Source organism: Symphalangus syndactylus, chromosome 14, assembly GCF_028878055.3.
Source record: "Symphalangus syndactylus isolate Jambi chromosome 14, NHGRI_mSymSyn1-v2.1_pri, whole genome shotgun sequence".
Taxonomy (NCBI): domain Eukaryota; kingdom Metazoa; phylum Chordata; class Mammalia; order Primates; family Hylobatidae; genus Symphalangus; species Symphalangus syndactylus.
In genome coordinates this window covers 42346390-42367067 of record NC_072436.2, presented here as the reverse complement: position 1 = coordinate 42367067, position 20678 = coordinate 42346390, and the positions used below count along the sequence as shown (strand labels likewise).

The window sequence follows — 20678 nt, the reverse complement described above, 5'->3', positions numbered from 1 at the left end:
GTGCTCTGTAAATGGAACAACCGAGCCTGGATGATAGCACATGTGTTTACAGCATGGTTTCCTGAATATTTTAAGTCTGTTGCCAAGACCTACTGCTCAGAAAAAAAGATTCCTTTTAAAATATTCCCGCTCATTGACAGTGTACTTGGTTATCCAAGAGCTCAGATGGAGATGTACAAGGAGATGGATGTTGTTTTCATGCCTGCTGACACAGTATCCATTCTTCAGTTCATGGATCAAGGAATAGTTTAGATTGTCAAGTGTTCTTATTTTAAAAGTACATTTCTTTTTTTTTTCTATCTTTCTTTTTTTTTTTGAGATGGAGTTTCACTCTGTCGTCCAGGCTGGAGTGCAGTGGCATGATCTCGGCTCACTGCAACCTCCGCCTCCTGGGTTCAAGCCATTCTCCTGTCTCAGCCTTCCGAGTAGCTAGGATTACAGGTGTGTGCAATCACGCCCAGCTAAGTTTTGTATTTTTTTTTTAGTAGAGACAAGTTTTTGCCATGTTGGCCAGGCTGGTCTCTAACTCCTGATCTCAAGTGATCCGCCCGCCTTGGCCTCCCAAAGTGCTGGGATTACAATCGTGAGCCACTGCGCCCAGCCAAGAAGTACATTTCATAGGCTATAGCTGCCATAGATGGTAATTCCTCTCATGGATCTGGGCAAAGTAAATTGAAAACCTTTTGGAAAGGATTCACCATTCTAGGGCCATTATGAACATTTGTGATTCGTGGGAGGAGGACAAAATATCAACATTAACAGGAGTTGTTGTTGTTGTTTTTGAGATGGAGTCTCTCTCTGTCGCCCAGGCTGGAGTGCAGTGGCACAGTCTTGGCTCACTGCAAGCTCTGCCTCCTGGGTTCATGCCATTCTCCTGCCTCAGCCTCCGGAGTAGCTGGGACTACAGGCGTCTGCCACCACGCCTGGCTAATTTTTTGTATTTTCACAAAATACAAAAAGATGGGGTTTCACCATGTTAGCCAGGATGGTCTCCATCTCCTGACCTCGTGATCCACCCACCTTGGCCTCCCAAAGTGCTGGGATTACAGGCGTGAGCCACCGCTCCCAGCCATTAACAGGAGTTTTGAAGAAGGTTCTTCCAATCCTCATGGATGACTTTGAGTGGTTGGTTCAAGACTTCAGTGGAGGAAGTCACTGCAGATGTGGTAGAAACAGCAAGAGAACTAGAATTAGAAATTGAACCTGAAGACGTGACTGAATTGCTGCAATCTTATGAGAAAACTTGAACAGATGAGGAGTTGCTCCTTATGGATGGGCAAGAAAGTAGTTTCTTGAGATAAAATCTCCTCCTGGTGAAGATGGTGGGAACATCATTGAAATGACAACAAAGGGTTTAGAATAGCACATAAACAGTTGATAAAGCAGTAGCAGGGTTTAAGAGGATTGACTCCAATTTTGAAAGAAATTCTACTGTGGGTAAAATGCTGTCAAACAGCATCAAATGCCGTAGAGAAATCTATCATGAAAGGAAGACTCAATGTAGCAAACCTCATTGCTGTCTTATTTTAAGAAATTGCCACAGCCACCCCCACCTTCAGCCGCCACCACCCTGAGTAGTCAGCAACTATTCACATCGAGACAAGACCCTTCACTAGCAAATAAATTATAACTCCCTGAAGGCTCAGATGATCATTAACATTTTGAGGCAATAAAATATGTCTTTTTTTTTTTTTTTTTGAGACGAGGCTCCCTGTGTCACCTAGGCTGGAGTGCAGTGGCATGATCTCAGCTCACTGGAACCTCCACTGCCTGGGTTCAAGTGATTCTCCGGCGGTAGCCTCCCTAGTAGCTGCGATTGTAGGTGCCTGCCACCACACTGGGCTAATGTACGTCTTTTTAGTAGAGACGGGATTTCACCATTTTGGCCCGGCTGGTCTCAAACTCCTGACCTCAGGTGATTCGCCTGCCTCAGGCTACCAGAGTGCTGGGATTACAGGCGTGAGTCACCGTGCCCGGACAAATAAAATATTTCTTAATTAAGGTACTTACATTTTTTTAGACACAATGCTATCACATACTTAATAGGCTACAGTATAAACATAACTTTTACGTATATTGGTAAACCAAAAATTTGGGTGACACTTTATTGCAATATTTGCTCTATTGGGGCAGTCTGGAACCAAACCCACAAATATCCCACAGGTATGCCTGTACCTGGAGGGCTGTTGAAACAGATTGCTGGGCCTTACACCAGGAGCTCCAAGTGAGGCCCCAGAATCTGCATCTCTAACAAGTTCCAGGTGAGGCCGGTACTACTGGCCCAGGTTCAGACTTCGGGAGTCCCTGCACACTAGCCCCCCACACAAGTGTCAGAGGTGCTCAACTGGGAAAGACAACAGCTCCCAAGCTGGCCTCACAGCCGTGCCACCCCAGCTTCTTCCTTCCATGAACTCTGTGACACTCGGTTCTACCTGGGAGAACCCCATCTCAACCTGCGCAACTGCCTGTGGGATCCCAGGAAATCAGAAGGCCCCAGGGAGAAGCGAGCTGTTTCTGCTGGCTGGGCTGAGCCAGACCGTGATGTCAGCCCTCAGGGAAGAGGTGAAGGCAGCGGTGCTCCCGGGGCTGGCCATCCCAAATAAGCGCATGCTCCGCTGAACATCTGCACTTATCCTCGCCCTGCCTGCAGCTCCTGGTCGCATCTGAGCCCCTGAGCCTGCTTCAGCCCTTCCACAGGACTTACCCAGCCCTCCCCAGCCCCCTGGCCTCCAGTGCAGCCCCTGACAGCACTCCTGCTATGGGTCTTCCCTGGAGAGTGGGTGCTGCACCTGGATGGAAGAGGTGAGGAGGAAGCACACGCCTCCCTAACTCGAGCCAGCGTGGCCCTGGGAGAAGAGCAGAAGTGGGACTTCTGGTAGAGAACTGGGAATCATTTACTTATTTTAGAAGAAGCATGAGCAAGCCACCATCTAGAGGAGAAAGGGGATGAAATTAGCGAAGGCACTAAAATACTTTGGTTTACTCTGATTAGAGCGGAAGAGAAATCTGCAGACAATTAGCAGCAAGTGAAGATCTTGCTATAGAAATAAGGAAGTAGTATGGGTAAGCGAAGGCTGTGCTGTTAGTTTCAACAGGCTGCACGTGAAAGCAGACACATGCCATGCCCAGCTGGGTCAGCCGAGTCGGCCCAGCCGCCAGTCTGTCCTGTCTGTGCACCGTCCCGGGTGTGGTGAGCCCCTGGCCCCATGCCTGACTGCACACCTGCAGCGGCCACTTCTTCCTGGAGGAGGCTGTACTTGTCCTTAGCAACCTGCCCTCAAGAGGCACTTTTTCTCATTGGCATGAAAAACCCTATACACGCTACCAGGTGGTGGTGAGGAAGGCTCTCTGATCCTAAAATCCCATGATTGCCTTAAATAAGTATTTGAAGTACCAACCTGTGAGAACCCGCAGAGATGGTGTCTGAGCATGCAGGGTGGCCGTGGCTGGTCTCGAGTGTTACAGGGATGCTCTGAGCACTCTGCAGGGCCTGTGTTGAGCTGCCAAGGGGTTTTGAAGCAAATGGAAGGTGAGAGTTGGGCCCAGGAGCCAGGAGGCTGTGAGCCCTGCTACCTGCAGGTGCCTCCCGGTTCTCCCTGCCATGCCAGGCCCAGGTGCATGTGTGTATGAAGACTGGCTTGCCGCTGAGTGCAGGGGACGCCATCCAGCCCAGCCAGGAGGCTCTGAACTGGCAGTCCTGACAGGACTCAACTCACAGACTTTGGTGGGAAACAGGGTAACAGGCAATGCCACTGTGGCTGCAGGGGGTGGCGGCAGAGACCCTGAGAGGTGGGAGGGAGGCAAGTTGGGAAGGGCCGCAGTCTCAGCACAAATTACTCTTCAGTGTGGTCCCTCCAAGGCCTCCTCTTGAGTACCTCAGAGAGGACAGCAGATGCAGGTGGCCCCCACCTGGGCCAGGGCCCACCCAACACGAGCCGCATGCCAGAAAACAGACCCAGCACATCCATCTGCTTTTGGTGTCCCCTACAAGTCACCTAGAGGTTAAAAAGTAGGCAGAGAAGAGATTTTTCAAAGTGAAGCCAGGCTTATTTACATTCCGGTTCCCCCAGCAACGTACACCTAGAGGCTGAACTTAAAATAGAGAACAGAGTGAAGGGTTACACATCAACAGAACGAACTTAAAGTTAGATGAAGAGGCCAAGTGCACTAGTGCCCTGGTGCACGTCAGGGCAGCATCTCCCTATGCGTGGGCCACACCAGGCCTGTGCTTGGAGTGAGGGGGCCAACATACCCCACTGAGGACCCCAGCCTCCCCAGGCCACACCTCTGTGCGACTGCAGCTCTCATCTTGCCCAAGCCCTGCCCTAGCTGTGCCCCAGGCCGCACTGACAGCTCCAGCAGCCCAGCCCTGGCCCTACCCCTGAACATGCGTGACCATGGACAGAAGCTCCATCCCCTCAAGCTTTTGTGTCCGCAGCCGTGAAACCTGTGCAAGAAGGCCACAGACAGCCCTGGGGAGGAAGCACGTTGCACAGGGCCACCCCAGCAGGGGTAGCCCTGCTAGGGGTTCCATGCTCCCAGGCCACCGAGCTCCATGCTGTGCAGGGAGCCTGCAGTAGTCTGGAGGGAGAAGTGGCCCAGCCCCAGTCAGGGGGTGTAGCCACAGCCAATCCACTGAACAAAGCCTCCACGGAGCACAGCCCACCCCATGCAGGCCACTGAGCCCCTAACTCTGCACCTTGCCTACCAGTCCAGGAGCAGGAGGGAGAGGAGTCTGTGAGCTGTGGTCAGCAGTTTGGGCGTGTTCTGAGCCTGCCTTGGCAGCTGATGAGCCCCCCACTCCAGAGCAAAGGCAGCCCCGGACCCCAGAACCAACTAAAAGGAGCTGTTGGTGTGGCCTGAGTCGCATACCACCTGCCCCTGGCCAGGAGCCAACCCGGCTGTGCATTCTGCATGTGGCCACTGAAGCAAACTGTTCTGACACCATAAAGCAACAGATGAGGCTAACTTAAGCAAGATTTACACTCAATTGTATTTCTTTGAGAGCAGGCACATCAATTTGTGCATCATTGTTACTGATTCATGAGCCTTCCACGGATCCAAGCCCTCTCTGCACTCTTCCTCTCTTCTACCTTCCTTGCCTCAGCCCAGGCTGTGTGGAAGCCATCCTCCTCTCCCCTCCCCTTCTCTTTCCTCCTCTATCCTCTCTCCGTCCTCTCCTATCACCTCCCCATCTCCTCCTCCTTCCTCCATCTCCTCCTCCCTCCATCTCTCTCATCCCCTTTCCTTCTCCACCTCTCCCAGTTCTCCTCTCCTTCCCTCCAGCTTCCCTGCACAGTACACAGGCACACGTTGGCTGCAGTTGTTTGTCAGTTTCACTGGACTTTTCCCTTAGTAGTATTTCCTCTATGGTGATCAGAACAGAATCACACCCTGGTTTCTCTCCCATTTGTCACCTAGACATAGCATTGAAACTGTGAACACGGCGGGGTGGGGGGGTCCTCTCCTGATGATTTTGTGTATCCTCCTGAAGCCCAAAGTTGGTCCTAACTTCACTGTCAGTGTTCACCATTTCAAACAGAGAAAGAAACAAAGATGCCAGCCACAGTTGGAGCCCACAGGATGTCCCTAGGGGGAGGGCATGAGGGACACCTATAAACAAAGGGAGTCGCCAAGGTCATTGAATTAGGGCAGAGGGCCTTGCTATGTAGGATTAGGATGTTCGAAAAGGGTGGCAGATTTCATGTTAAGGCCGAGAAACTTTTAATCTCTACAAGGTTCTCATGGTATTCCAGAATATTCCACACTGGTTGTCCTTTTTTCCTGCCTGAGCCCTCGTGAGCTGCATTCTGTTTCTGTTTTCACTTCTAAGTGAGGTTCCTCCAGCATCAGGAGGGTGCAATGGGTGGGGGGTCTGTGAGCTTCCCTCACATCCCCAGAGACGCACTGTGTACACAAGCTGCTGAATAGGGTCAACATCCCCACCCAGCAGCCTGCACTGGTGTGAGATCCACCAGATCACTCTTCATTAACATTCATCTGTGGTCTCTTATTGAACTGAGGCCTCCACCAGCTTCCGTGGCTGAATCTTGAGAGCAAATAAAATAATCTGATGGGTTCTCAAAACCAACCTTCCCCAAATCCCAAAAGTAGCAGAGCACTTTTGTAAGTATCATCCAGTCTTTACAAGGAAAAGATATAGGTATAGTTAAGTATTTTATGAGAGTAGCTTGGCCCATGGGCTGAGTTAGAGGCACAGCATCTAAACCCTAAGCTAGGATTTTCACAACTAAATTTGATCTTTCCTTATTTGCAAATAAGACTTAAAATTAAGGCTGGTGTAATCGCAGCACTTTGGCAGGCTGAAATGGGAGGATTGCTTGAGACTAGGAGCTCAAGACCAGTTTGGGCAACATAGGGAGACCCCATCTTTACAAAAAATAAAAAACTTAGCCAGCATGGTGGCGCACACCTGTGGTCCCAGCTACTTGGAGGCTGAGGTGGGAGGATCACTTGAGCCCAGGCGGTTGAGGCTGCAGTGAGCTATGCTTGTACCACTGCACTCCAGCCTGGGTGACAGGGTGAGATGCTGTCTCAAAAAAAAAGATCAAATAATTAATCATGGCACAATTACTGCAAGGAAGTGTGCAACCACAATTTTCTAACTTAACTACCTTTCCCTTAAAAAGGGCCTCTTCCAGCTCTGATTGGTTGGATAAACCAGACAGGAAAACCAGGCCAGGTTAGATTAAGTGAGGAAAACCCAGCCCAAGACTAGCTTAGCTCACCCTCAGTTTTCCCTAAGGTTTCCCTTGCTCACAGCATCAGACGTTAGAAGAGGAAAACACTGGAAATCCAAAGAGCTGGCCCTGGGATGCAGTTCAGAGAGTCCTCAAGGGCTTTGGGGTCACTGTGCCTTACTAAGCTGCCTTCCCATCTGTCAGATGGGCAGGTGGAATCCTCCTAAGGCTGTGTGTGACAGGCACACCCCTCCCCTGCAGGCAGCTCCCTGCAGGCCCCTTCCCTCCCCTGCCTCATGGGTTTGTCGTGAGGAGTGAGCCAGAGACGGCGTGTGGGGCCTTTGTAAACTGCAGAGCCCCCATAGACACTAGTGGGTCTTTTTAGGTTGGGTTCCTCCAAAGACAACCTCCCCCGAGGAATGCTGGCCGGTCCCCTGTTCCCCAGGAGGGGTCCCACTGACACTGGCCCCATGCTCTGCCCGCAGGTACCTGGCACTCTACGCCTACAAGCCCCAGAAGAGTGACGAGCTGGAGCTGCACAAGGGAGAGATGTACCGGGTCCTCGAGAAGTGTCAGGATGGCTGGTTCAAGGGGGCGTCCCTGAGGACCGGGGTCTCTGGGGTGTTCCCTGGAAACTACGTGACACCCGTTTCCAGGTGAGGGCATGGTGGTGGCAGCCTGGGCAAGGAGAGGGCAAGGGCCTGCATGCCCTACTGCTGTTGTTATTGCTGGAGGCTACTCTGTGAGCCAGGCTCAGAGGGCAGCAAGGCCACCAGTGCCCAGGGTTCAGCCCCCAGTGGCATCCCCAGGCCCGCATTTCACCTTCTGAGCTGGGTTTGCACTCAACTCCTTGGCTGTCCTCAGCAGACATTGGCCACCAAAGGGAGAAGAATGGGATCAGGAGGAGCAAGAACAGGAAAGTCACCAGAATGAGGTCTCATGTGTGAGTGTGTGTTTGTGTGAGGACAGTGTGTGCACATATATACAGTGTGTTCAGTGTGTATGCGTGTGCAGTGTGTGCATGCTTCTGCGTGCTTGTGTGCATGGTATTTGTGCATGTGGGCAGTGTACGTGCAGTGTGCATGCCTGTGCATGTGTGTATGCATACTGTAAGCACAAGGTGTGTGTGCGTGTGCATAATGTAGGTACAGCATGTGTGTATGCAGTATGTTGTATGTGTGTGCAGTGTGTGTCATCACATATAGATGTGTGATATGTAAAACACTATATACATATATGCAAAGGAAAAATGATATATTCCCAAAGGTTAACAGTTGTTGAGTGGTCACATTGTGGTAATATATATTTTTTTCTTTGTGTTGTCAGTGTTTAATAAGTTCTCAGTTCTACTACTTTTATAAAATAGAATACATAATTTTAGAGTCACTGAAGAGACAAGGGGGTTGCCTGGGAATTTTTCACTGAGATGAGGGTCCACAGCTTGGTGATATCAGTCAGCCTCACTCACAGAAGCCCCTTGTGGGCACGGCCCTGTGTTGACACTGCAGGACACACACAGAAGCAAAAGACGTGGCCTTGGGTTTCTCCTGTCTTTGGAACAAGGCTACAGTGGAAACAAATAACCTGTAGACCCTGCATTGATTGCTGGGCTGATTTCTACTTGCAGAGTGGTCTCGGGACACATGCGGTGTTGATTTGAGCAGCTCTAGTTCGCAAGGCGATCTTCAGCCAGGGCCTCTCTCGAGGTACCCAGAAGGGGCCTAGGGGATGATGGAGTTGCCCAAAGCCTGAAAGGTCTGCAGGCCCAAGGCTGAAGGTGCAGTTAGAGATCCTTCGCTCAGGTGATGCTCAGCAGGGAAAAGCTTGAGAAGCAAACTGCAGAGGGGCTTCAGGAAATGCACTCCCTCAAACCCAGCCACCTGGTCAGAGGGGTGGCTGCTTAGAGGGTGAGCTGCCCACGGCCTCCTGGGGCTTCTTCAGTGGTGTGGGGTGACTTGCCCAGCATGCGCAGCTCTGAAGAAGGTCTCTGGTCTGGATTTCCCATGCCGGTAGGAAGGGGTTGGCTCTCTCAGCCTGCAACCGGCCTGTGCTTGAAGCCGCTGGCCTGGAGTTGGGCTCACCTGTCGTGTCATCAGATGGCTCTTCCGGGAAAGCACAGGTCACCCCTCTAGGTTAGGGGACTCTCTGACCAGCTGGCACCCTCCAGGAAGACGCAGCTTGAGATGGCAGGTGTCCACACCTCTGGGCTCGCCTGCCCTGCTGGGGGACACCACTCCGTCACACGCCCTACTCTTATATGCGGAGGCAGGTTCTTCCTCCACGCAGCAGGTTAGAGCAGCTTCTGAGGGAGGCCATCGGCTTCCCAGTTTCCAGTTTCTCTCCTCTGATTCTTCCTTTATCTTTACCTGACAACTTCCGTAGACCTTCAGAGATATAAAGCCTGCGGTTGAAATCCAGCTTCCTTGCATAGCATTGGGACACCACCTGGCCAGGCAACTCCTGACGTGCCTCAGTCAGTGTCACCACGGGGAGCTCTCCTAGGCAGCCCCCACCCCCACAATACTGGAATGCCTTCCACCCTTTTCCTGCTTCTGAATTAAATCCCTGAATATCCTTCAAGAGCTTGGTCCTAAGTCCACTTGCTATATGAAGCCTTGCCTGGAGGCCCTCATCCTTGCCTGTGCTGTAGTCAGGATGGACAGCTCTGCCCATGGTGTCATCCCAAGCAGCCCACTGGCAAGTTCTACAGGCATTCAGGATGCCCCCTCACAGGCCAGCCCCTGAGCCGTAATAGCCATCTCCAGCTTTGTTGACCTGGCTCCTTGCATACCATGTTCATATACGAGGTGCTCAGTAAATGCAGATCGAATCGATAAAAGAAATCTAGTTGTTCTGATCCAAATGTCTCCGCAAGAATTGTCTTCTTCTGCTGCCAGGGAGTTTGTTATGGGAAGATCCTCCAGCTCCTGACACTGGAGCTCTTAGGGTGGCCCGGTCCCCTCCCTCCACCTCTGCTGTGCACCTCATGGTTGCTCACTCTCCTCAAGCCCTCTTGGTCTGTGTTTTCCAAAGAATGGCAGAACCAGGAATAAACATTAAGCAAAAGCCACTCCAAATCTAGCCCCGGTAACTGCAGTGTCAGGAGGTTATTGAGTGTCCTCTCCGGTTCCTTAGAGAAGGAACTGCGCCCGGGTCGGCTGCCCCCAGGTCAGTTTGTGGAAGGCCATGGGTCCCTCACTCCAATCCATAGCTCAGCACAAAACAGGAAATCTGGCCTTGGTCTTTATCCCCAGAAGTGGAAGACACCTGTCCCCCTCCAAAGCTGTGCCCCCAGGACTTACACTTTCTTGATCCCTACTGGGTTCAGGACAATTGCCAAAGCCACCCAGCAGAAGGCAATGCCTTATCTGGCAGTGATTGGAGGGTGGGCGAAGGCCTACTCCTTCCTGCATAGACCTGGATCCACCAGCTGTGTTTGCCTCCATCGTGCTAGGAGGCCCTGAAGGCCTGGTGGGCTCTCGGGGCTGGGAGTATAGTGCTCAGAGCTGAGCATTCTGAGTCCATTTAAAAACCTGGTGCGGGAGCAGGTGTGTGGCTCTTCCCGTGAGGGCATGCACTAAGGAAGTAGGACTAGCCAAGGGTATCTCCGCCATCCTGCCATGAGAGCAGAGGGAGAGGGTTTTCTGCTGTCATGAGAGGCAGATGTGTGTCTGTATCTGTTGTGTTCAGACTTGTCAATATTACCTTGCAAATTAGTGACTCATCATTTGTGAGCCCACTTTATGTAGTTTTTAAAAATGATTTCCTTGGGGAAAAGTGAGCTCAACAGATAGCAAATGGGATTTTTAAATTCATGGTTTTGGCTGACCTGCTAACAAGCTTGATTGCTGGGTGAAGTTCAGCACAGCTCTGAGGGCTGGGGAAGGAGGACACCACCCAGGGTCCCCTAGCAGGTGAGTCCTTTTCCAAGAGGCCCCTCTCCTCTCAGCTGCTGTGCAGAAACCCTCACTCTGTGTTGCTGGGAGCTTGCCCGCTAGAGGTCGTGCCCAGTGGTACCAGCCACAGGGAGATGGCTGGACCAGGCCCAGGAGACGGGGCAGGCAGCCTGTTCTCCCACCTGTGACTTCTTGGTGTGTCTTGAAATAAGATCCTGAAGGGACAGAAATGGGAACTTACCCAGCTCTTGGACAAATGGAAGACATTTAATTCCCCTGAAACCGAATCCACAGAAACTTCCAAGCCCCTAACTCTGCCATATTTCACATCGCTGCCTCCAGGACATGGGTTAAGTGCAAATACACAGAGGGAAAGCATGAAGAGCCCCATTTCCAGAGTGTTCCTCTTGTGTGAGCTGATGTCATCTGGAAACTTCGGAGTGAAAGGGCATCTATTTCTGGTATGGAACTGCAAGCTCCCAGACATTCTCAGAAGGACGTCGTGCTGTGTGTGCCCTTTCCCAGCAGCCAGCAGGTGCGAGGTGGCAGTCGTGCCCAGAGGGGCCAGCATCCTTCCCATCCTTTCCCCAACGTGCTGGATGCATCAAGGCCTCGTGGGACATGACTGAGTCATCTGTTCTTTCTGGATGTATCTGGAGACACACAGCTGTTTGTAAGAACAAATTAAGGCAGTAGCTCTGGTATAAAAGATTTGATTAGGCTCATTCCTCTGTTTCTCAGGGTGGCTTTGCTATCTCTTAAATATTTCACGCTGACAGTTTGCACCCCATGAAGGTTTTGTAATGGGGGCCCTTCTGCCCAGTGGCAGGCATTGTTTTAGGACTTTGTCCCCAGATTAGTTGGCCTTCATCTCTTAGAGCCAGCAGGTCAGAGCGAGGCTCTGCCAGAGGCCCACGTGGCGCGATTGCCTCCGAGCCTCTCATCAGAATTCCTTCTGCTTTCTCTCCACAGGGTGCCTGCAGGAGGGGCAGGGCCGCCCCGGAATAATGTGGTCGGAGGGTCTCCACTGGCCAAAGGGATAACCACAACCATGCACCCAGGCAGTGGGAGTCTGAGCAGCCTGGCCACTGTCACCAGGCCCGCCCTGCCCATCACCACTCCCCAGGCCCACGCCCAGCACCCCACAGCCTCGCCCCCAACAGGCAGCTGTCTACGGCACTCAGCCCAGCCAGCGGCCAGCCAAGCCCGGAGCACCATTACAACAGGTACGTTCACAGGGGCCTCACCCTGCAGGGCATCAACAAGGGGGCTTCCTGGGACATGCTTGTGAGACACATCTTGGCCCAAGGCTCCAGCAGTGCATGTGCGGCTGGTGGTATGTGCTTGTCATGCTCGTGAACGTCTGATCTCCAGGAAGTTCACTTGCCTTATCATCTTACCCATCCTGGCAGCTGAAGTAAATTTACAAATATTCACACATTTCATTGTGGCAAGAGGGCCTCATAGACTAATTAAGATTAACACCAGCACTTTCAAATGCCTCCCCCATGAATGACTGTGGGCCGGCCACATGGGTCTTCCATCTGCCAGGCCCTGCAGGACTTCCCAGCTAGGCGGCATCTCACAGGACAGGGCAGGGATGAGACTCGGGCCCAGACTCTTCCCTTTCTGAAGTGCTCTGAGGCAGGAGGAATGACAGCTGTTGATCCTTCGCCTTCATGGCAGCTGGAGAAACTTAAGGAAAACTGATTTGGCCCCAGGATATTGTGAGATGAAAAGAAATTATGGGGTGGGCCTTAAAGGCATAAAGAAGGTAAGCACATCTTGGTTGGTGGCTTAGTGTTGAGCTAATAAGAGCTGCTGATGCTGGATCTGCAGGATGATGTGGGAGCCCATGCCACGGCATCTTCCACCATGGTGGAGCCAGTGACGCTGGCATGATGCCAAGTACCCCGGGACAGGAGGGTGTAACACAATATCTCTTCCCACCCCAACCCTGTCCTCTCAGAAATCATCTCTTTTTCTCAAAGTGAGGCTTAAAGGGCAAAAAGAATGTAAATTCATGGAAGCAATAAAATGTACTATTTCTTAGACCAATGAACACGATGACCCATTAGAAGTGTCCAGAAAGCAGCTTCTCAAGTGTGGAAAGAGGAGACAGCACTTAAGTCAGCAGAGGCCATATTTCCTTCCTTGTCTTAGCTGATGGGACAAGGAGTGGGGGGTAAATGTCTGTCATCCACTTGCCCACACAAGTGGGTGCAGGGTAGACTTCGGGTATCCAGGGCCCAGCATTGTCACTGGGTGCAGGTGGACTTTGAGTGCCTGGTGTCTGGCACCATCGGCGGGTATAGGGTGAACTTCGGGTGCCCAGTGTCTGGCACCATCAGTGGGTGCAGGTGGACCAGTGTCCAGCCTTGTGCTGGTGGTGTACCTGTTCAAGCAGTGGGTAATTTAGCACTAGGAAAGCTTCATGGGTGGTCTGAGGACTACCCTGGTGTGTCAGAGCCTTCAAGACCTACTCTGCCATCTCAGATTCTGTAAGTCTCTACTAGTATCTTTTTTTTTTGGGGGGGGGGTGGGCAGAGTCTCGCTCTGTCGCCCAGGCTGGAGTGCAGTGGCGCGATCTCCACTCACTGCAAGCTCTGCCTCCCGGGTTCACGCCATTCTCCTGCCTCAGCCTCCCGAGTAGCTGGGACTAGAGGCGCCCGCCACCGCACCCGGCTAATTTTTTGTATTTTTAGTAGAGATGGGGTTTCACTGTGCTAGCCAGGATGGTCTCGATCTCCTGACCTCGTTATCCACCCGCCTCGGCCTCCCAAAGTGCTGAGATTACAGGCGTGAGCCACCACGCCCGGCCTACTAGTATCTTTTTTACTTAAATTAGTTAAGAATGATTCTTGGTTTTTGCAACCCTGGCTCCAGGGCCCTGGAAAAGAATCTGCAGCAATATTAATATTACCTGGTGCCCAAGCCCACCCTGCAACCCATGACCTTCTGATCAGCCATCCTTCAGCATGGTTTACGTGGATCTGTGTTTTCTGGTAGCCTCTAGCTGGGGATACAGTCATTGCAGTTGGCAAGTGATCTGGTGATCTGAAGTCGTGCTCCCTGACTGGTCAGAGGTAGCCAATATGCTGATCTGTTTGGCCCCTGGAGCACCCAGGCAGGACCAGGGGAGCAAAAGTCCCAGGCCAGGTCCCTTCTGGTTATAAACATCTCATCCAATCAGCCCAGCGTGCTGTACAAATGTTTCCACATGCACCAGCACTAGAAAGGGTGAGTGGCCCTACTCATCATGGTGAGTCAGCATCCCAGTGCAGTGGCCCTGGGTTGTCTGCCCAGAATAGCCAGTGTGATGGTCTTTCCACACCAAGCCTTGCTAGAAATGTTCCCAATTCAAAGAAGAAATGGAGCCCTGCCAGTCACTTCTCCCTCTGTGGAATAACAAGCAGTATCAAAAGAAATTGGCAAGGCTGTGGGGCAGTGCAACACTGTGTCTCAGTTCTCCATCACCATAGTAACCAGGAGGGTGCCATGAGCATTCGCTTCCATCAGTTTAATGTTACACGCAGGGAGAGTGAGGCACGGGATGGTTAAATGGCTACCCAATGCATCCCAGCCCAGCACTTGTCCCCACGCTATTGCTGTCACAGCCAGGTTAAAGAATGACTCCTACTGAGCCATATCAGTAAATTAAATGCCACTGAGTTCCTGCGGCATTTTCCACTTCATTCTGCATTTAGAGAGAGAAAAAACACTGTTGACAGTCCAAGTAATGGATTGTTCCCTGCAGTAATTGCCCATTTCAGCAGACCCCAACCCCGGGGGGTGGGAGGCATTTCATCAATGTTCTCATCTCGAGCCAAAGTCAGGCAGTTTGACAAAGGCTTAATTGCATTGGCCATAGCATCCAATATGATTTGTTCTACTTGATTAATCTAACTCCTTTCCCAAGGGCAGAGCACCCCCTGTAAAGTGCCAGTGTTCCTTGCACACTCCCGTCTGTGCTTAGCAGGAGTAAGAGCCCAGCATAGCCATGAATTCATCAGCAAAAAAGCACCGAGAAGGGGCTAGATACAGGCAAGGCACCCTGCAGGGGTCTGGAAACAGAGGAGAACCAGACAAGCTCCATTTCCACCCCAGTTAGAGAGAATGACTAGAAAACAAAGTTCTGTGGTGGGTTTGGTAAAGCACTGCAAAGGAGGCCTGCTTAGGTATTAAGAGAGTGTGGAAGAGGAAATTCATTCCGACTGGGGAGGAAAATAGGAAGGGGATTGGGAGTAAGGCATATGGAAAGTTTTCAAGAGGAGGTGATAATGCCTTGAATCTTAAAGGACAAATGGGAAGTGTCTGAACAGACAAAACAGAAAGGAGGTTCTGAGCAGAGGAACCAGCACGAGCCATGGCCTGGCAATGAGGAAGAGCATAACTCTTGTTTTGGAGAACTTTATTTAGTTGTGACATGACTGAACAAAGCTATGGAAGAAGGAGAAGTCCAGTGTGTAGATGACAGTTCCCTGCAGAGGCACATTGTCCTTTAAATCTGAAAGGTGGGTAGAGCTCAGCATGCAGCAGTAGGAGAGTGTGGGAAGCACTCAGGAAGGGGGAGCATGGGGAGCTCTTGGGCTGCTGAGGCCAGGGGCCCATGGACGCTGGAATACGGATAGGGTGCGGGAGCAAAGAAAGACCCGCAGTGAAGCCGAAAAGCTAAGCAGAGCAGAGCATGGAGGTTCTTCTAGACCATGTAAGGAATTTAGATGTTTATCCTAAGGGCAGTGGGGCACATTAAAGAGTGTTGAATAATAGACATAGTCATATTTTTGTATTTAAAAGATTGAGCTAGACTTGGCTGCTTATGGCCAGTCTGAAGCAATGAAGACAGGAATTACTCTCCCACATGAAACAAATTTAAAAAGCCAAGTATATAAAACAACAGTTTTCAAGACACCAGACAACCAAGGACTGATTCACGAGAGAAGTTGCAGGAAGTGGCAAAGGGAGGCAAGTAACCAGGTGGAGGAGCCCCACAGGCTCTCTGCAGTGAGGACGTGGAGATCAGAGTTTGTGTGACAGAGAGGGCTGGAGTTTCCAGGGCAGTGACCAGAGAGGAGAGAGCAGCACAAAGAGGCTGCAGAGCACGCCCTCAGATCTTCAGCCGACAGCTAATCTGCATATGAACATGAGAAACGTACCCAAAGCCAGGAAAAGAATCAAAGAAAGAAAAGATTAGTGCTAACAGTGCCCAGAATACACACCAGCTGGAAATAGTGCCCGTTCCCACCAGCCAGAATGGAAAAATTGCAGAAATCACCAGGCGTTGAGTAATCTACACAGGACCTTGCCTCTGTAGTGGTCAGACTGAGCACTGTTCCAATTTCACCCAACAGAGCTCAAAAACAACACTCAAGAGTCAAACTGTTGCCGATTAATTTAACTTTGTCCCAGAACAAAGCTTAAGAATATTTGTAGGAATACAAAAAAAAAAAAATTCCAGCTCTCAACATAAAAATCACAATGTCTGATGTCCAATAAAAAATTATGAGGCATGCAAAGGAGCAGGAAAATATGACTTATAATGAAGGGATCAGTCAGTCAATCAAAACTGACCCCAAATTGACATAGATGTTGCAAAGACATTTAAAAATGATCTTACAGTTGCCTTTCACATACTCAGAAAATTAAGTAGAGACATAAGAGACCCAAATCACACTTCTAGAAATAAAAACTACAGTATGTGAGATCAAGAATATACTAGATGGAATTAATGGCAGATTAAACAATGCTGAAGAAAAAATATTAGTAAACTTGAAGATATAGTAATAGAAGCCGTGGAAAGTGAAACACAGAGATAAAAGACAATTTTGAAAAATGAACGGAATCAGTGAGCAATGGGACAACTTTAAGTGGCCTAATATATGTGTAATTGGAGTCTCCAACGTAGAGGAGAGAGGTAGGACAGAAAAATGATTTGAAGAAATAATGACCAAAATTGTTCCAAATTTGATGAAAACCACAAACACAGTTCAAAGACAGTTGGTGAACACCAAGCACAAGAAACATGAAGAAAACTATAACAAGGCAAATCACAATCAAATTGTTCAAAATCTCTCTTAAAGAAAACACCAAAAACAGCCAGAGGAAAAAAAGATACATTACACGAAATAGAAAAAAAAGATAAGGATAAGGATGATGTCAAGAACAGTTCAAGTGAGACGACAGTAGAATAACCAAAAAACGTACTGAAAGAAATATACCTGTCAATCTAGTACTCTACTCCCAGCAAAAATATCTTTCAAAAAAAGCAAAATAAAGAATTATTCAGAAATAGTAAAACTAAAAGATTTTGTCACTAATAAATCCACACTATTGGCTGGGCACGGTGTCTCACGCCTTTAATCCCAGCACTTTGGGAGGCCGAGATGAGCAGATCACAATGTCAGGAGATCGACACCATCCTGGCTAACACGGTGAAACCCCGTCTCTACTAAAAATACAAAAAATTAGCCAGGCGTGTTGGCGGGCCTGTAGTCCCAGCTACTCGGGAGGCTGAGGCAGGAGAGTGGTGTGAACCCGGGAGGCAGAGCTTGCAGTGAGCTGAGATCGTGCCACTGCACTCTAGCCTGGGTGATGGAGTGAGACTCCGCCTCAAAAAAAAAAAGAAAAAATCCACACTATTAGAAATGTAAAAATGAAATTATTTAGAAAGAAGGCAAATGATACCAGATGAAAATGAAGATCTATACAAAGGAATGAAAAGCACTGGAAATGCTACATAGATAAATATATAAGATGTTTTCTTATTATTTGAATATCTTTAAAATATAATTGACTGTTTAAACAAAAGTCAAAACAATCTAGTTTGGGATTTAAAACTGAAAAGTAAAATGTACAATAAACAAAAACCCAAAGTTTGGAAAGGGAGAAGTGGAAGTTTGGTATACTACTGTAAGATTCTTATACTATGAATCTTTATTATATGAAATCATTTGTAAATGACTATAATAAAGATGTAAGCAGTCACTAAATATGAAACAAAGAGTTACAGCAAATAAGCTAAAAGAGAATAAAAAGGAATCATGAAAACATCCTATTAATCCAAAAGAAAGCATTAACAGAAGGGAAAAGAAACAATACATGGGTCAAAGAGAAAACATACAGTAGGATGGTGGGTTTAAACCTAATCGTGTAAGTAATCACACTAAATGTAAATGGTCTAAATAACCCTAAATGTAATGCAGAGATTGTCACATATTACTAAAAACAAACAAAAAACCAATGGTATGCTGTGAATAAGAAACATACTTTAATACTTCAAGTCTAAAGACATAAGCTAAAAGTGAAGGGATGGAACAAGTTATACACATTCTCATTATTCATGGTAGTTACATTCTATAAAGTTATGAACACTGAATTTGTGAATAGTGAACTATTGCTTCTAGGTGAAATTGTGTGTGGCATGCATGCATGAGTATGTACACATATCTCACATAAATTATCTTCTTGTTCTAGTAGATTCTATTTTATTTATTTGGCAAAAGAGAAAATGAGGTTCAGAAGGATTAAGTGGCTGACCTGAGGCTGCCCTATTAACAGGTGCCAGAGCTGGGATTCAAATACTGTCCATGTGGCCTCAGAGCCAAAACTTCCTGCACTGTACTGTGTTGCCCCCTATCGGCTCTATCCTCCTGTCATCTCTGTGTGATGCTGAAACAAAAATTGCCTTGTTCAACCTCAGCTGGGAATATGAGTGTCAGGCAACTCAAATTTTTTGCCATTCCTGAATGTCTGAAAATAACTGAAAGCACCACAGATAATGACTTGGGGGTTACAAATCATTTTTCACTAGTAGAATTTGCAAATACGAAATCTGCCAATAATGAGAATAGATTATACCATGCTAATATTAATCAAAAGAAAGCTGGAGTGGTTATCTTAATGAGATAGAGCAGAATTTATAACAATTATTAGAGATAAAAAGGCAATTTCATAACAATAAAGGGGTCAGTTCATTAGGAGGACATAACAGTTCTAAATATTTATACACCAAGTAACAGAACTTCAAAATACATAAGCAATATGGATAAAAGTACAAGGAGAAATAAACAAATCTACAATTATGGTCAGAGATTTTCATATCTCAGTAATTTATATAACAGTTAGACATAAAATGGTAAAAATTTAAAACATTAGAACAATAGTATAATCAACTTGACTTAGTTGACGTTTGTGAAACATTCTACCCAACAACAGCAAAATGCACCTTCTTTTCAAGTGCACAGAGAACATTTACCGAGATAGATTATATACTGGGCCATAATATTTTTAAGTTTCAGCACATTTAAAGGGATTCAAGTCATGGAAACTACATTCATTCGCTGACCACAGTGGCATTGAATTAGAAATCATTAATACAAATAATAACAAATATTTGATATGCTCAAATATTTGAAAACTAAATAACATACTTCAAAATAACCCATACATTAAAGAACAAATCAAAAGGGATATTATAAACATTTTGAGCTAGATGAAATGAAAAAGAACAGTGAACTTGGGAGGGCTATCACTGATTTAGAGACTTCTTATAAAACTACAGTAATTAAGTTTATGTGATACTGTTGTAAAGATGTTTGTTTTTAATATTTAAAAAGTCAACTCTATGGGTCTATATAAAATGGAACACACGATAGCCAAGTGCTGAAGTACTGGCCTGCTGGCTCTAGGATAAAAAGCAGGCCTTGTTGGCTGACTTTCAGCTCCTGCAGGAGAATATGGACAGGAAGCCCCTGTGAGAATCAGAGGACCAGAGCCAGGTGTGCCAGTTCTAAGAGCTCCATCATTTTCCAGGGGATGGGCCATACTAAGCCTCCACCTGGGGTGTGTGAGAGAGAGAAGAGGGAGCCCCAACCCTGGTCATGGTGCTGTGGATAGCTCTGGCCTGAGGACTAGGACTAGCTCAGCACCCTCACTGCAGGACCAGAACTCCAAGAAGCCCATTAAACCTAGTTCTGAGGGAGGGTCCCAAGGCCAAGCAGCACTAACAACAGAACTGCCAGACCCAGAAAAGTAGACAAAGAGCTGCACGCTTAGGGTGAGCTGGTACACTAAGATTTCAAAGCACAAAAGGGAAACTCACACGTAAGTTAGCCAATAAACTCAAGAGATGGGAGGAAAATAAGGGAGAAATCTGAGAGCATCTTTGAAATCAGTATGTTTAAGATCTAAGAGGAGAAGAAGGAACAACATACACACACACACACAAAAAAGAAAAACAGGAAGCTATGAAAAAATAGGTGGATGGCTATGAATCAGAAACAACTGGATATGAAAAAGAACCAACTTGAAATTTTGGAGAGGAAAAATATATATTTAAATACAAAACCTCTGTAGGTAGCATACACTCTAGACACAGTTGAAAGTGGAATTAGTGAAATTGGAAAGCCATACAAAGGAATTTATCCAGAATACAGAGCAGAGACGAAAAATATGAAAGAGATGTATAAATATGGAGGATAGATTGAGGAGCTCCAAACTACTTCTAACAGGATTTTCATAACTAGAAAATAGAAGGGATGGGACAGAGAGAAGATTCAAAGGAGTAGTCCCTGATAATTCTCCAAAATTGAAGAGGGGCTCAAGTCCTCACACAGCACAAAGAGTGCTGAGTAGGAAAAATAACCAAAAATCCAAGCCTAAACATGCTGAACTTAAAGCATCAAAGGATAAGGAAAATACTATAAAAGCTGCCAGAGGGCAGATACAGATTACTTACATAGAAATGAATAAAAATATAAGAAAGAGCCAGTGTACACACTATTTCAAAAATATTAAGTGTAAAGAAAAATGGGAAAAGGAGATACTAGCTAAAAGAGGACAAGGTATAGAAGGAAGATTATTTATTAAATGGGAGAGACAACTGGTTAATAAATTATGGGAGAAAGCTAATAAAGAGGCTAAATATAGGAGAGAAAGGATGAGCCAGAGAAGGTATCAAGGATGTGGGTGAAGGCGTTGACCTGGTGGGGCCCAGAGCCCTTGTGACTGGAAGGGAGGGGTGTGGGGAAGTGGAGAAGGGGGTTGGCCTGGAGTTGTGGGAGTTCCATTTCATCCTTGAAGT

At 47.9% G+C, this 20678-nt stretch overlaps 1 protein-coding gene across 2 annotated transcripts in view; it reads left to right on the top strand.

Annotated features, from left to right (window-relative positions):
- SH3RF3 (SH3 domain containing ring finger 3) overlaps positions 1 to 20678 on the top strand; it is a 370552-nt gene that overhangs the window by 290436 nt on the left and 59438 nt on the right. For both annotated transcript variants that reach the window (XM_055240629.2, XM_063616653.1), the window contains exons 6-7: positions 7187 to 7357; positions 11570 to 11823. In XM_055240629.2, the coding sequence (XP_055096604.1) occupies positions 7187 to 7357; positions 11570 to 11823 (425 nt within the window). The remainder of the gene's footprint in view (positions 1 to 7186; positions 7358 to 11569; positions 11824 to 20678) is intronic.